At 41.2% G+C, this 15,668-nt stretch overlaps 1 protein-coding gene across 2 annotated transcripts in view; it reads right to left on the reverse strand.

The window, feature by feature from the left end:
* yes1 (YES proto-oncogene 1, Src family tyrosine kinase) overlaps positions 1-15,668 on the reverse strand; it is a 55,771-nt gene that overhangs the window by 31,493 nt on the left and 8,610 nt on the right. Inside the window, exons 2-3 of one of the 2 annotated variants that reach the window (XM_055634199.1) lie at positions 7,638-7,764; positions 17-289 (exon numbers count right to left, since the gene is read on the reverse strand). In XM_055634199.1, coding sequence (XP_055490174.1) covers positions 17-281 — 265 coding nt within the window. In that variant the 5' untranslated portion in view covers positions 282-289; positions 7,638-7,764. The remainder of the gene's footprint in view (positions 1-16; positions 290-7,637; positions 7,765-15,668) is intronic. The other variant, XM_055634197.1, reaches the window with a different exon arrangement.

Consider the following 15,668-nt stretch of genomic DNA (forward strand, 5'->3'; position numbering starts at 1 on the left):
TTGTGTTGCTACTCACCTGTAACACCACTTGCAAACTGGGTCGGAACAATACTAAATGACGATGAAGCACCTCCAAATGGTGCCATACCAGCTGACCCACCAAAAGGTGTAATGGAATGTTTGTTGAAGTTACCAGATTGTCCCTTTGATGCTGGTGATTGTGTCAGTTGGGTGGGATCAGGACCATACTGAGTAATATTTGCAGCAATGGTTCCAGTAGTGTCACCTGGTTTATATTTCATAGCTGGCTCTTTGTCCTCTTTGCTCTTTATGCAACCCATGACTGAAACTGCAAATAAAAGACAACTGTAAGTGTACCCTATTAAACTAAACTGCCTTTTACATTAAGTATATGATCTGAACAAATCGCATAGAGCAGGAAACTGAAAAGGCAAAATCTTCATGTGGATAATTAAAAAAGTATCTGTCTGTTTATACATTGTTAAAAAAACAGAATACTAGCTTAAATAAAATTAAATGGATTGGATAAAAGAATATACACCATTAAACCTGCACCATGTAAATATTAGACAACAGAAGGAATTATTGACCTTGCTTCCCCACCACCCCAGAGTTTTGAAAACCTGAAGCCCAACTTTCAAACTTTGGGTGTTAAGAACAAATACAGGTGATCTTCAAACAAACACAACAGTGATTGCCGAGCATCAAATCGAGAGAACAATGGTGAGAACATAGCCGATGATTGTGCATCAAATTAGGTAAATTTATGACAAGAAATAAAGAACCAAGGATGTGGCACAATCAACCAAGAAAGTTTGTAGAAAAAAGGTGTTTGTGAGCAGATATTTTGTTTTCTAAATAGAAAGTAATATGTAAAACCAAAATATCGAAACACTTCTTACACGTGGAAAGTTACATTAGAAATTCCAAATGGTACTATTGTACAATGTTGGATCAGATCAGTCCCCAAAACAAAGCATGGTAAGAAATAAACTGAACTGAAAGAAATTAAAACTAAAGAAATCTACTTCAATTGATTTCAATATTTTCTACCACCAATTTCAGGAATCGTATAATTCATCTATAGAAACTTAACAGGTCAAAATTGCACATTAATGCCATGATAACGGCTCCAGATATATTTAAGGATTTGGGTGACGTTTCAGGTCAAGACCCTTCTCCAGTCTGAAGGGTCTCGATCTGAAATGCCACCATTCCTTCTCTCTGATGCTGCCTGTATGCTGAGTTACTCCAGCATTTTGCATCTACCTTCAAGTTCAAGTGAGTTTATTGTCATGTGTCCCTGTATAGGCCACTGAAATTCTTGCTTTGCTTAAGCACACAGAAAATAGTAGGCATTTACTACAAAACAGATAAATGTGTCCATATACCATGATATAAATATATACACACATGAATAAATAAACTGGTAAAGTGCAAATAACAGAAAGTGGTTATTAATAATCAGAGTTTTGTCCGAGCCAGGTTTAATAGCCTGATGGCTGTGGGGAAGTAGCTATTCCTGAGAAAAACAGTTATTGTTAACAATTTGTAGTAATCAACTGGAAAAGTTAAGTGTTTCTTTTCACAAATGCTACCTGACATACTGACTCAGTGACCAGGGAAAAATATTCCATCTACCCTATCTATGACCCTCATAACTTGTTAAACCTCTTTGATTGTCCATCACTAGTGGGAAGAAAAAAAAGTTTTGATAATATGTTGGATCTTCCAACCCAATGCTAGGGCTAATGGTGAATGTTTGCCTGTTTTTTCCAGTGAAAAGTCTACTTTCCAGCACTGGCATGACCAACCTGACCAAATAAGGCAGTATAAATGCCTGCAGACTTAATCACTCTCAAACCAGGAAATCTAACCAGAGCCTGCATCAGTATCAACACAACAAACACAGCAGTCTCCATCCACTCAAATGCAATTGAGGCATTTCCACTGCTGAAAATGCTTATTTTATAAATTATGTCAGTTTTAGTGCCTTAATTTATTGTGTGTTTTCACTGCCTTGACTGATTAACTGTACAAGTCATGATGCAACTCGCTAAACATTTTGGTTAGGCCACATTTGGAATATAGAGTGCAGTCTGGTCACCCCATTACAAGAAGAATGTGGATACTTTAGAGAGCGGTGTGTAAGAGGTTTAGCAGAATGCTGTCTGGTTTAGGTGGTATTAGGTACAAAGAGGTTAGTCGAACTTGGATTGTTTTCTCTAGAATGCCAGAGGTTGAGGGGGGCAGCTGTTAGAAGTATATAAAATTATGAAATGCATAGATAGGGAAGACAGTAAGAAGATTTCCCCAGTGTAGAAATGTCAAAGACAAGAGGGCATAGCTTTAAAGTATGTGATAAAAAGTTAAAAGGAGATGTGCGGGACTATTTTTTTTTACTACACAGATGATGCTTAGCACCTTAAGCGCACTACCAGGGGTGGTGGTGGAGGGAGATACGTTAGCGGCATTTAAGAGGCCTGTAGATAAGCATGTGAATATGGGAGGGAATGGAGTGATATGAATCATGTTTGGCAGATGCGATTAATTTATGGTGCTTGGCAGAGACATTGTGAGCTGGAGGGTTTGTTCCTGTGCTGTTTTTTTAGTTCTATAAAACCATTTTTGATTTTAATTTTGTTTAAAAATAGGTGAGAAATGCTTGTACAATTATCAAAGAGATCCAAACATTTAACGGCCCTGCTGATAATCACAGCTGGGTGAGCCTATGGTTTGGATTTAAATTGGCTGCCCCCAGCTGTTCTGTGAGCACAGCAGGCTGCTTGTGTTTAACTGCCCTGACACTCCCCTCAGTTACTAATGCTTGGAGTAATAAGTAGTAAAACCCATTGCCTGACACTTGGTCGTCCATGTTTGAATGTGCATGTGGGCATGGCTGCTTCATTAGGAACAGATGTGAATGGAATGGAATGGAATAGAATAGAGTCCAATCTGAGACCACTAGTCTGCTGCATTTATAATTGGAAATAATCGATGGCGACAGCTGAAGACGGTGGGGATAAAGGACACTGTCCTGAGGAATTACTGCCGTGATGTGAAGCCAATCATATCAGAAACAAAAAAAGAAAATTGTGGAAAATCACAGCAGGCCGAGTAGGTTCCATGAAAAGACAAAGTCAAAGTGACTGCTACCCACTTCATCAGAACGGATTTGAAACTGTTTGATTTTCTTTTATCTCTACTTGTGTTCTGCAATGTATTACATAAATAGACAAATTACATAAATGGATGAATTAGGCGCAGTCCACATGAATGCTTCAGGTGTTCCATCATTAATAAGATCATTGTTGATTTAAGTACAATCTCATCTTCGCATTCCACTTACCCATCGTATACTTTCATTCACTTGTTTATCATTATCGATCGGCTTTTGCCTTAATATTGAGAGATTCTGCTTCCAGCACCCTTGGAGAAGAAAATGGGTGACTCCTTAATGGTATAAGATGATCTTTCAATTTGAACAGTGGTCCCTCATTCTAAATTCTCCCCCAAGGATGAACATTCTCCACACATCCACTCAGTCAATACCTCGCAAAATCTTGTATTTCCAACAAGACAAATTAACTCTTCTAAACTCCAGGGGGGACGAGTCTACATTCTCAACCTTTTCTTAAAATAACACCTACCAAATAAAGTCAAGGAGTTTATTGTCACCAGCGCAAGTATGGGGATGTACAGGGACAATGAATATCTTGCTTGCAGGAACACTGTCTAAATGCCAATTAAATTCACCGGTCAGCACTGGCGACAACCTACGACCTCCTGGCGACCCACAACCACTGCATCAACGGCACAAGAATTCTCGCTACTCTCCATGGTGGCTTAATTCTGGTCACAGCTAATTTAAAATTAGCGGCGACCAGAAATGCAGCCGCAACTAGTTCCGAGAATGCAGGAACTACTCACGACCATGAAGGCGACTCCCCGGCAACCACCCGCAAACATGTGGCGACCACATAGTCTCCTGTCGTCGCCTAAGTGGGACAGGCCCATGAGGAGGAAAATGTGGGAGGAAGCAATGGGATTACTGAGAATGGGAGTTTGGCATGGACTCAGTGGGCCAAATAATCTGTTTGTGCACTGTATTACTCTATGACTCTGACAATTCCCAACTGTACAGGAAGGAAGACCTTTATTGGACTGAAGATAGACACAAAATGCGGGAGTAACTCAGAGGGACAGGCAACTCTGGAGAGAAGGAATGGATGACTTTCTGGGTCGAGACCCTTCTTCAGACCCTTGGGTTGTGGGATTGCTTAGCTGCAAAACAATAGATACCATTGACTGCAGCAAATTCAAGTTTGCCACTTTATTTTTAAATGTATTTATTGCTGCATCCAGTTGTTCTTTGGGATTGGTTCCCTGGCTTGACGGTAATATTGAGGATTACAATACACCAGGAGGCTAAAGATTATGATGGAATATCATTCTGTGGCTGTACCGGAGTATCTCTTCTGATCAGCAACATCCACATTCCTTGAACGCATAAATGAAAAATGAATGCATTCTTGCCTTAAGAGACACAAAAAACTTGAGTTATGCCCCTGTCCCACTTAGGAAACCTGAACGGAAACCTCTGGAAACTTTGCGTTCCACCCAAGGTTTCCGTGCGGTTCCTGGAGGTTTTTGTCAGTCTCCCTACCTGCTTCCACTACCTGCAACCTCCGGAAAACACCGGGAACCACACGGAAACCTTGGGTGAGGCGCAAAGTCTCCAGAGGTTTCCGTTCAGGTTTCCTAAGTGGGACAGGGGCATAACTCAGCAGGACAGGCAGCATCTCTGGAGAGAAGGAATAGGTGACGTTTCAGGTCAAGACCCATCTTATGCATTCATGCCTAGAGTACATTTTGTAACCTTGCTACCCTTGGTGCTTCAATTGAACATTGAGTATGATTTTTTTAGTTGCGGGAGAGTAGACAACAGTATTTTTGTTTCTATGCTCATATTTCACATGACATCATGGTGTCTGGAGTGAAAGTTGAGGAGTGCTCTGGTTATTTTCTCTTAGCTACATAGCGTCAAGTTGCTAACTGTTGACAGTGGAAATCAATATTTCTTTTCACCAGAGATATCCATAAGAAATTGATATAAAATAAAAAATGTGAAAGATTTTCAACCAATTGAGCAAGGAGTTTGGAACTCACAACCCAAAAGTGCAGTGAACAAACATTTGAAAAATGCTGCAGTGGATAATTGTGAAGTATTGTGCTTAGTTCTGGTCACCCTCATATAGGAAAGATGTCATTAAGCTGGAAAAAGTACAGAGAAGATATGAGAAAATTTGCCAAGACTCAAGGGCCTTAGTTGTAGCAAGAGATTGTACATGCTTGGGCTTTATTTCGTGGAGTGCAAGAGACTTAGCAGTGATCTTTCAGAATGCATAAAATCATGAGAGGAATAGATAGAGTGAATGGAAATAATATTTCCCAGATAAGGTGAATTAAGAACAAAAGAATTTTTGTATGGATTTAAGGTGAGAGAGGAGATTTAATAGGAACCCAAGGAGCAACTTTTTCCAGAGGGTGGTAGGTATATGGAGCAAGTTGCCAGACGTAGTAGTTGAGGTATGTACAATAACAATAATTAAAAGGCATTTGGAGGTGGAAAATCGATAGGAGGTTTTGATAGTTATGGGCCAAATGAGGGTAAATGGAACTAGCTTAGACAGGACAGGTTGGACTATATGTGCTTTATGACTTTGTCCATGATCCAATAAGAAAAATAATTAAATCAATACACAAGAGACTGCAGATGCTTAAGGGCCTGTCCCACAAGCATGCGATAGCATGAGTCTACCGTGACCAAACGTGGTCGCTTGAGGCATACGGCCTCGTGGGGCCGGTCCCATTTAGATTGACGGAGGCGTACGTAGTTGTGCGGGGCTGGTCCCGACATCGCGCGGGGCTCCAAAAATTTTGCACTGTTCGAAAATTCCACACGCCAACGGCCTATCGGCCCACAGGCGCATTGAGGGCGTACACAGCGTCTCGACGGCATACGCCTAGCGCGTGGTGTTGCGCGATGACATCGCCCGGCGTGCCGTTGCGCGATGACATCACCGCCCAATGCCGTGCGATGTCCAAATTCAGTCGGCCTGCCTCCTGCCCAGCTGATTGGTGAGTTTGACGTAAATTACGTCACACGCGAAGTTTGCGTGTACTTACCGCGAACTCCGCTTCCGTTTGGTCGCGCTAGATGCATGCAATCGCATGCTGGTTGGACAGGCCCTTTAAAGCTTGAGCAAAAAGCAAAGCACTAGAGGAACCTAGCAAGTCAGGCAGAATCTGTGTGGGGGGAGGGGGGGGGGAAAGTGGACGTTTTGGATCAAGGCTCTTCTTCTTTCTGCAGAAATTGACCCCTTTACAGTATAAAAATGGGTCCCACCCGAAACACTGACTGTCCATTTCCCTCCATTGCCTGTCCCACTGAATTCCTCCAACAATTTGATTTGTGCTCAAGTAAAGTGTTAATTTTTTTTTAGGCCAACGTGAACAGGATGAAGCGGAATGGTTACTTCTAAAATTCTAAAAGTGAAGTGGGATACTGCGGAAAATATACTGAAATTTCACCTGGGCTTGACAAACTTCAGACAGCTGCAATGTACATCTCATTTTTCTGTCAGCTGTTTGAAATTCAAAGTAAGTCCTTTTCATTTACAAGCCACAACAGCTGGCAAAAAGAATAACCCCAACTGTAGTCTCAATAGAATATAAGGCCTCAAATTTTGCATTGGTTTGGCATCACTTGATTGCAGAAGAGGGCTGTAGTTAATAGTTCAACTTCATTTTCTGCTGCAGGAAGTCAGACAGTAATAAATATAACTCATGGCTCTGTTTGAGGTTGTTAATTGATGTGACTGTTTGCATTGATAGGCATAAAGGGAGAAACAATTGGTGTACCTTTCATGATAAACATCATGCTCTTGCAATAAAGTTCTATGGACACTTTCATTTCTAATTGCAATTTAAAAAGGTTCTAATGATCGTACTTGAAGAAATGTCAGCATTTTCAAGGTTATCAGATGTTTAATCCAACTTTTTTTTGTTGCATTCTGCTTACATGGATGGGGGAGGGTATTTAAGCATTGAAATCACTTTTTCCAGAATTAATTGCTGGCTATTAAGAATAATAAGATTAAACGAGAACTTACTAGTTTGAAGTTTGATCTTTATTTTATGAGGAGTTACGATGAGGAAGACCCCGTCCAGGCGCACACGCGTCAATCTTCAAAGCAGCAGTGTGAAATCACAGATAATAATTACCGAAGCATAATAGTAAGATAAGTGAGAACCAGAACTTCCAGAAGACCTTTATGAAGGGTGGGAGCGGAGGCCACGTAGTCCCTCATCGTAACTCCTCATAAAATAAAGGTCAAACTTCAAACTGGTAAGTTCTCGTTTAATCTTACTATTTTACTTCGGAGTCGCGCGAGTGACTATGTGAAGATTTCAAAGCTCTGTGATTTCATGCTGTAGATTCAAATCCAGGCGTCTCACTGCATTTGATTGACTCTGAATAAGTAAAGCAATCAACAATGCATAACCATAACATTGATGCAATCAGTTAATGGTTTATTTATTATAACAACATTTTTACCCCTCTCTCCCAGAGGGGAACTTAATACTGAATCCAAAACAGCACCACCAAATACCTCAGGTTCTGCAATCTCCTTATGGTAATACTTGTGAAACATCCGTTCACTTGCCCATCCTGCGGCCGCAAGGATATGGTCTATTGGAACGTCCAAATCCTTGGCTGCCGATGTTGATGCCGCCCTGCTGGAATGAGATTTAAATTTATCAGTATCAATCCCTGCATCAACCAGCACCTGCTTCAGCCACCTTGAGATAGTCTGCAACGACTTTCTGATGTGTTTTTTTTATGGCTGATAAAGAATGCTCATTCTGCACCTCTTAAGGTTTTGGTAGCTTCAATGTAACATCATAAATGTGACACTACACATAGTCTTGGGTCCGTAGGATATGCTGAAAAAACCAACTTGCATCCCGTGACTCCAGGTCTGCTCTGTTTTAGTAAATCATAGACATAGAATGTAATGGCATCTGCTGCTATTACCATCCTATCTATTCATAGTTTCTGCAATGTCTGTACTCGCTGTGCTGAAACTAGTGCCATGTGCATAACTACCTTCATGATAACTTTGGCCAAAGACAGAGCTGAAATGGTAGTCCATTGACGAAGGAGCATCAGCACATCCCTCACATTCCAGATTTCTGTATACCTGGGTCTAGGAGGCTTGGAATTGAAAATTCCCTTCATAAATCTACAGACCAAAGGGTGCAATCCTACAAGATATTGTTCTGATTCCCTCCATAAATATGCAGAGAGGGCACTCCTTGCAGTATTAATCGCACTATAACTTAGCTTAAAATCAAAATAGAGAGTCGACAGAAACTCTAACACATCTGGGATGTTTGCAGTGTGGTATGAAATATTCTGCCTTAAGCAAAACACCTCCCATTTTCTTATGTAAGAAATGTACTGCTTTTGGGTACTATCTGCTGCAATAACATCCACAGTACGATCTGATAGTCCTCTTCCTTAGAATCTGCAAATCAACAAACCAATACGATCATGTAAAGGATGCGAATCACCAGTTACAGGGTGCACAAGTAGGTTTTCTTGTTTAGGAATAATCATAAGAGGCTTTGTGATCATTTTCAACACCAGTGGGTACCATGGTTGAGTAGGCCAGTCTGGTACCACCAATACTCCTGAAGCGGAGTCCTGTTTGATCTTTTGTAGACTACTGAGACAAAATGGAGGAAATGCATACAAAAACATTCCACCCCAATGTAGCGAGAATGCATCCACCACTACAGTACCAGGATCTGGTTCCCATGAAACATATTTAGGTAATTGGTGGTTAAGTCTAGATGCAAACAAGTCAGTTTCTGGTACTCCAAATTGTGCAACAATTTTATTAAACTTGTCACGATTCAACATCCATTCTGTATTGTCATTAAATTTACGTGACCTGGTGTCTGCTATTATGTTGAATCTACCTGGTAGGTAGATTGCCGAAAGCCAAATGTTTCGGCTAATACACCAGTTCCAGATGACGTTTGCCAATCTATCACAGGATTCTGACTTGATTCCACCCATGTGATTAACATACGCTACTGCCGTAGTGTTGTCTATCTGTACCTGAACATGCAAGTTTTGCACATTAGAGTAATAAGCTTTAAGCCCATAAAATGGGATTAAAAGCACAAGAGCTTTTCGGTACATGTGCTAGGAGCAAAGGTACTTCTTCCACATTCCATCTACCTCCACAGCTGGAAATAGTATCAGTAGCGTCCCAACCTAGAGCACTTACATCAGTCTGCAGAATAATGGTAGGTGTTTCAACCAGAATTTCCCTGGAAACATTTGAGACACTCCTTATCCACCATTGTATTTCTGTAATAGCTGTAACTGGTAATTGCATGGGCCTGTCAAAATGCCCTGAATGTGTCCTCAATGCATGTACCTTTGCTCGCTGCAATTGCTGATAATGCAGTGGACCAAACTGCGCAGCTGGAAATGAAGCGATTAGTTTGCCAAGCAAGCTTGCCACCTGCCTAATTGATGGGTGATGCTGTGTAATGAGCTTGATACAACCCTCAATTAACAGCAGCCTTTTATCTTTGGGCAGAGTCACTAACATGTGTTCTGAATTAATAGTGAAACCCAAGGAATCAATTACTGTGCTTGGTGACAATTTGGACTTATCTGGATGTAAAATAAATCCTAGCCTCTCGAATGTGATCTTGACTATTGACACCGATGCTTCTGTTGTAGCCCAAGTGTCCCCCACAATCAAAATATCATCTAAATAGGCAATTACCAAATGGCCCTGAGCTCTTAGCAGTGCTAAGACTGGTTTTAACAATTTGGTAAATAGTCTATGGGCTGAGGTTAAAATATAAATATCCACCCCCAGGCCAGACACTTTTTCATTATATTTTTTTTTTTTTTTTTTTATTCTTTCTAGACAATTTTTTAAAGTTTTTAAATGCCGCTGGCGTTCATTTGATAATTATTTTAGTTTTTTCATTTTATTTAAATTTTTTTTTTTTTTCATATATATTTTTTCTTAATTTTTTTCAATAAATTATTTGTTTTCATAACCAATAGGCAATGCTTTAAACTGCCATTATTGACTCATCCAGTTAAACTTTAAGTATCTCCAATCATTACCATGCACAGCCACAGAGTAATATGCATCTTGCAGATCTATGCTGGTCATATAGCATTTTCTTGAAATTAGCTGTACAGCATTGGCAAATGTCTCCATTTTAAAATGTTTATACTGTACAAAAGGGTTAAGACTTGTCAGATTGAGAATAATTCTACAACCACCATCCTTTTTTGCTCTAGGAAAAATACTTGACACAAATTGGTGGTGTTGGTGAACTGACTTCTCAATGACCCCGTTTCCCCACAATATTCCAAGTTCTGCCATATCTCCATATTCTCTTCTTTTGAGAAAATACGTCTGACTTGAAACATGTTGAATAGGAGGATCCAAATATGGGTAGAATTCAATTCTGAACCCCATAATACTGCACAGTATAAATGCATCATCTGTTATTTTTTGCCATTCTTTTAGGAAGAATTGTAACCTTCCCCCAATTGGTAAATGTGAAACACTTAATATCTCTTCCAGGACCAGTCCCACCTACCTTGTTGTCCCCTGCTCTTAGTGGGAACACTGTAACCTCCACGTGCCCCAGGAGCAGTGCGCCAATAACACTTATATGGGAACGACCGACTTGTTCCTTCACCAGCCCCAGTCACCGCCCTTCAGTAGGGAAATTGCCTTCAAACAGATCTGCCAAGCACCGGTGGTTTTATCATCCCCACGGTTTTTGCTTCTTCATTCAGGTCTTTAACCCTTTTGGCTAGAATTTCTCAAAAAAGCAGATTAGCCAATTGAATATTAGTTGGTTCACAAAGCCCCGCAAACTTAGGATGTATGTTAGGCCTTATCTTTCACCTAAGGAAGCTAGCAAAGGTGAAGCCCATTCTCGAGCGGCAGCATTTTGAGACAGTAATCCATGCCTTTATTACATCTAGGCTGGATTACTGTAACGCGCTCTATTTTGGTGTTGCTCGTTCTTCACTGGCTCGTCTCCAGTTGGTTCAGAGCTGCTGCTCGCCTTTTAACAGGGACTCGAAAGAGGGAGCACATATCGCCAATTCTGGCCTCCCTACACTGGCTCCCGGTGCACTTTCGAGTTCATTTTAAGATACTGTTATTCCTCCTTGTAGTGGGGCAATCTGGTATCGCTGCTTCAGGTGTTTCCAGCGCTGGCTCTCCCGTAGGCCTACGCACAGTAAACCCTTTTGCAGGTGCTCCCCTTCGCGGGCTCTCCCGTAGGCCCATGCATAGGCAGCCCTTTTTTTAGGTGCTGCTAGCGCTGGCTCTCCTGTAGGCCAACGCATAAATTGTCTTTCCTCAGACACTGCTGGTGCTGGGTCTCCTGTAGGCCAACCCATAAACTGTCTTTCTTGAGACATGGCTGGCGCTGGCTCTCCTGTAGGCCAATGCTGAGCCGGACCGTTTCCAGGCACTCCCTGCACTGGCTCTCCTGTAGGCCAATGCGGACTGTACTCTTCCTGGAGTGGGTCCTGATAAATCATTTTCCCTATGAGGAATTCTAGGTTAGCGACCAGAGTAGACATAATGTCTTCCTGAGGCGGGGTAACCTCCGGGTCTGACTCATCTGAATCTACTGGTCGATCAGATTTTCTCTTGGCCTTGCACCCTAAAGGCGCTGCAACGGTACTTTGAGTTACCGTTTCTGCAATCGCTGGCTTTACTGCCACCGACTCCTTAATCTGGCGCCCGCTACTCTCAGACCCGCGGTCCTCGTGAGTTTTACCTGTGGTACGCCTCCCCATGCCTTTTCGCACTTTCTCCATTCTAGACTTGTCTGGCACACAGCACAAAGTCTCCTGGAAGAAAGCGACCTGAAAGCGAAAGTGAAACCACTTCAGGCTTTTTGCACTCACCGCTTGGAGGGGCTTTGCTCCTCTACAACCGGTCGCTGCGGCTATGCGTCTGACGATATGATGCGTGTGCGCCTGGAAGGGGTCTTCTTCACGTAGTCACTCACGTGACTCCGAAGTAAAATTACTCCATCTATTGGTCATTTAGCAAGTTGGTGTACACACGTATGAATGGCCATGCATTTGTATGTGCACTTGTGGATTTCTTTCCATTATGACATTTTAACATTTTCAAAGATTTTATCTAATTACTTCTGGCCTACCTACAGGATATGTGTCTTTTTACAATACTGGAGAAATTTTGAGGAATGAGATTATTATTCAGGTGTTTGAAAATCTACCCATCACGTGAAACCTTATAAATAACAGATGTAAATTAGAAAACTTCAAGACAAAGTCAAAAACTTTTTTCATGAGACAAATTTTTATCATCGCGTTACCACCAATTTGGACACCAAAAATGTGTCATTAAAAACTGTCACATTTAGTCATGAATTTCGTCATGAATATATAATTAATAAATAAACTTCATATGGCCCCTCACACATATACGTTTAGACAAAGATCTGGGCTTAATATCTTCATCAATACCAGGAGAAAAATAGAGTAACATAAATTTAATACAGTACCGTAAAGATCCCGTAATGGTCGTTGTGCTTTGTGTCCATTGTCACAACCATCGTTATCAGGGTCGGTACCTTCGTAAGTTAAACCATGGAGGCTCCAAACCTCTAATGCTTTTCAAAAACCCAAAGAGGTATCCTATGGTAGTACCGATTTTTGGGCAAGTTAATTCTTTTTCTTTTTTTTTTTTCCAATTTAATATATCATAAACATTGTGGTGTCAAAAACGCAACGCGACGATATATTTTCCGACTTTTTAAAATCAACCAAAAAAAATCAAAACTAAGAAACTGAGCCAATCCTCCATTTGGCAACTTGTTTATCTCTTGTTTACCTTTCATAAGAACCAAGTCGCTAACTTCATTCCTTCGTCTGGAAGTTTCACAATGACAGTTATGGAGAAATTTTACTTACTAAAAAATCTAAAAAAATCATCCCAAATCAAACCTTCTGACGAATCATCGGCCATTGATAGCTCCAATCCATAAGGTAATGTACTGTTTAGATCACATTGGTGAAAATGTTTGTTTTTCACTAATAATGTAACGTTCGTTTTCTGGGACACCAAACCTTTGAGTGCCTGCCGCAACATATGTTTGTGTGTATGATGTGTAACACGCGTTGCAGTGTCCACTCAGATGGATGCAGTATTCTACTACATGATTAGATGAATGAAGTGGAAACGGTGTTTGCAATTTTATTGTTCCATGTGGTATTCATAAACATAGAAAGGAATAAGAAATACGTGCACTTACTGTGCCAACCAGGTCACTGGTGGACACCACGCGACAACCGTTACACAAAATGTATTTGTGTATTCCGATGCCATTTTCGGAAACTTGCCATCAATATGCTATCTTTTCTTACATTTTTTGTTGATATGTAATCACAAACTCAATAAAGTGCTTTTTTGAAGGAATTTGAAATTTGACCCACTTTGTCACGTTGTTGTGTGCAGTGTTGTAAAAAGACACATGTATTAAGCTTCTGACTTTTTTTGCTTAAAACGAAAATAAGAAAAAAGACAAAAGCAGCTGTCCAGAAAAAATGCTGACCCAGACATATTTAGTGTTTCACATTTACTTTAAGCCATCCTTTGAATATTTCATCTAATACTGGAAAAAATAGTAACAATTACCAATGAACACTTTGTACTGTCCCACAACTAAATGACAATACCATAGTTACTTTGTAAACACAAAGCAACTACATACCAAGTTACTTGCAAGGTCAGCCGGCTTTTTCCAGAAATTTACTCACAGAACACAATGACATTTGAATGATTAAAATATTTTAGGACGATATTTACTGAAGTTTACAACGCTAATAAAGATGCATATTGTTACATTGCACTTAACCAATTCTAATTAAATATTGCGCATTTATACGTTTCTCTTTTTGCCTATAAAAAGCGGCACCTGTCACATGTCACTAAACATCTGTTAAAAAGAAAATACATAATTTCAACTTAGAACTGATGCTATGTGACTAACTAATGCCTCCCTTATGACCTTGCTTTGTGGCAATGGAACACAATAAAGAAAAGCAAAATAGTCTTCCACCAGAAGTATTTACATTTTGAATTTATTATAATGCTTGTATCGAATAAAGAGTGATTTTTAAATAAAAAAGAAACTTCATAACTTGGCAATTATCTGAACTCAAGATGACAAATGTTTAAATTATTGGATGGAAAAAAAAACAAAGATACATGGATTTAAGTTGGCAACGATTTATCCTGGGTGCAGTGCATTTGGGCAAGTATAGAAGAATTCTCCAGCAAAGAGCTACATAATCATCAATGTACCCAAAAGTCTGAAACTGTCAAAGCTCGATTGCATCCTATGAGAATGACTTTCCATACGTTTTAGGTTAAATTACGAACCGAGTTTAGTTTGGGGTCACGTATACCGAGGTACAATGAAAAGCTTCTGTTGCTATAGGATCTTTCAGCTGCACCGCTCGGCCCCGCATCTTCCTGTCAGCTGGTGGAGGGGAGACGGCGGCACTTTGGCGATGGACAGGGACAGCCAAGGCAGCGGGGTGATGTTGTCCAAGGAGCGCTGACCTTCCTTCCTCCCCTGCACCTTCCACCCACCCTCTCTCTCTCTCTCTCGTACGCCCCCCTCTTATCATGGGACCCTTCCTCTCCATCCCGCACTGATCCCCATTCCCTCCTCTATTCAGTCCTCACTGACAATCTATTCATCACCCTACCCACCTAGCATTGATTCTCCTGCCAACCCCCCTCCCCATCCATCCTACACTGGTCCCCCAATTCATCCTGTACTGAACCCCCCTCCCCATCCATCCTGCACTTCTCCCCCCATCCATCCTGTACTCATCCCCTCATGCATCCTGTACTCATCCCCTCATGCATCCTGTACTGATCCCCTCATGCATCCTGTACTGATCCCTTCATGCATCCTGTACTGATCCCCTCATTCATCCTGCACAGACCCTCCGATCCACAGTCCTGACCCCCCCCCGCAATTCATCCTGTAATGATCCCCCCATTCATCCTGTGCTGACACCCCCCCAATCCATCCTGTACTGATCCCCCCCATTCAAGAAGAATGGGAGGAACAGTTTGAAGAAGGGCCTCGACCTCAAACGTTGCATATTTCCTTAGCTCCATAGATGCTGCCTCACCCGCTGAATTTCTCCAGCATTTTTGTCTACCCCCATTCATCCTGTACTGATCCCGTTCATCCCGTGATCTCTCTATTCATCTTTTACTGATGCCTCCCATCCATCCCGTACTGATACCCCCATTCAACACCACTGACATCTCCCCTCACAATTTTATATACTCCAACCAACACGTACTAATTCACCTGCCTCAATCCATCCATTCCGCACTGATTGCCTTCTCAAACCCCCCACCTCCATCTATCCACCCCGCACTGATTCACACACACCCTGACCCTATTGTGCTTCATGGTCTTCAGAGCGAACATTGACGATGTTTGATAACGGAATGTAATCAAATGTGTTTTAATTCCCAATGTTATTATTTGTTTTGACACCTTTAAACATA

The sequence above is a fragment of the Leucoraja erinacea genome, chromosome 4 (genome assembly GCF_028641065.1).
Source record: "Leucoraja erinacea ecotype New England chromosome 4, Leri_hhj_1, whole genome shotgun sequence".
NCBI lineage: Eukaryota > Metazoa > Chordata > Chondrichthyes > Rajiformes > Rajidae > Leucoraja > Leucoraja erinaceus.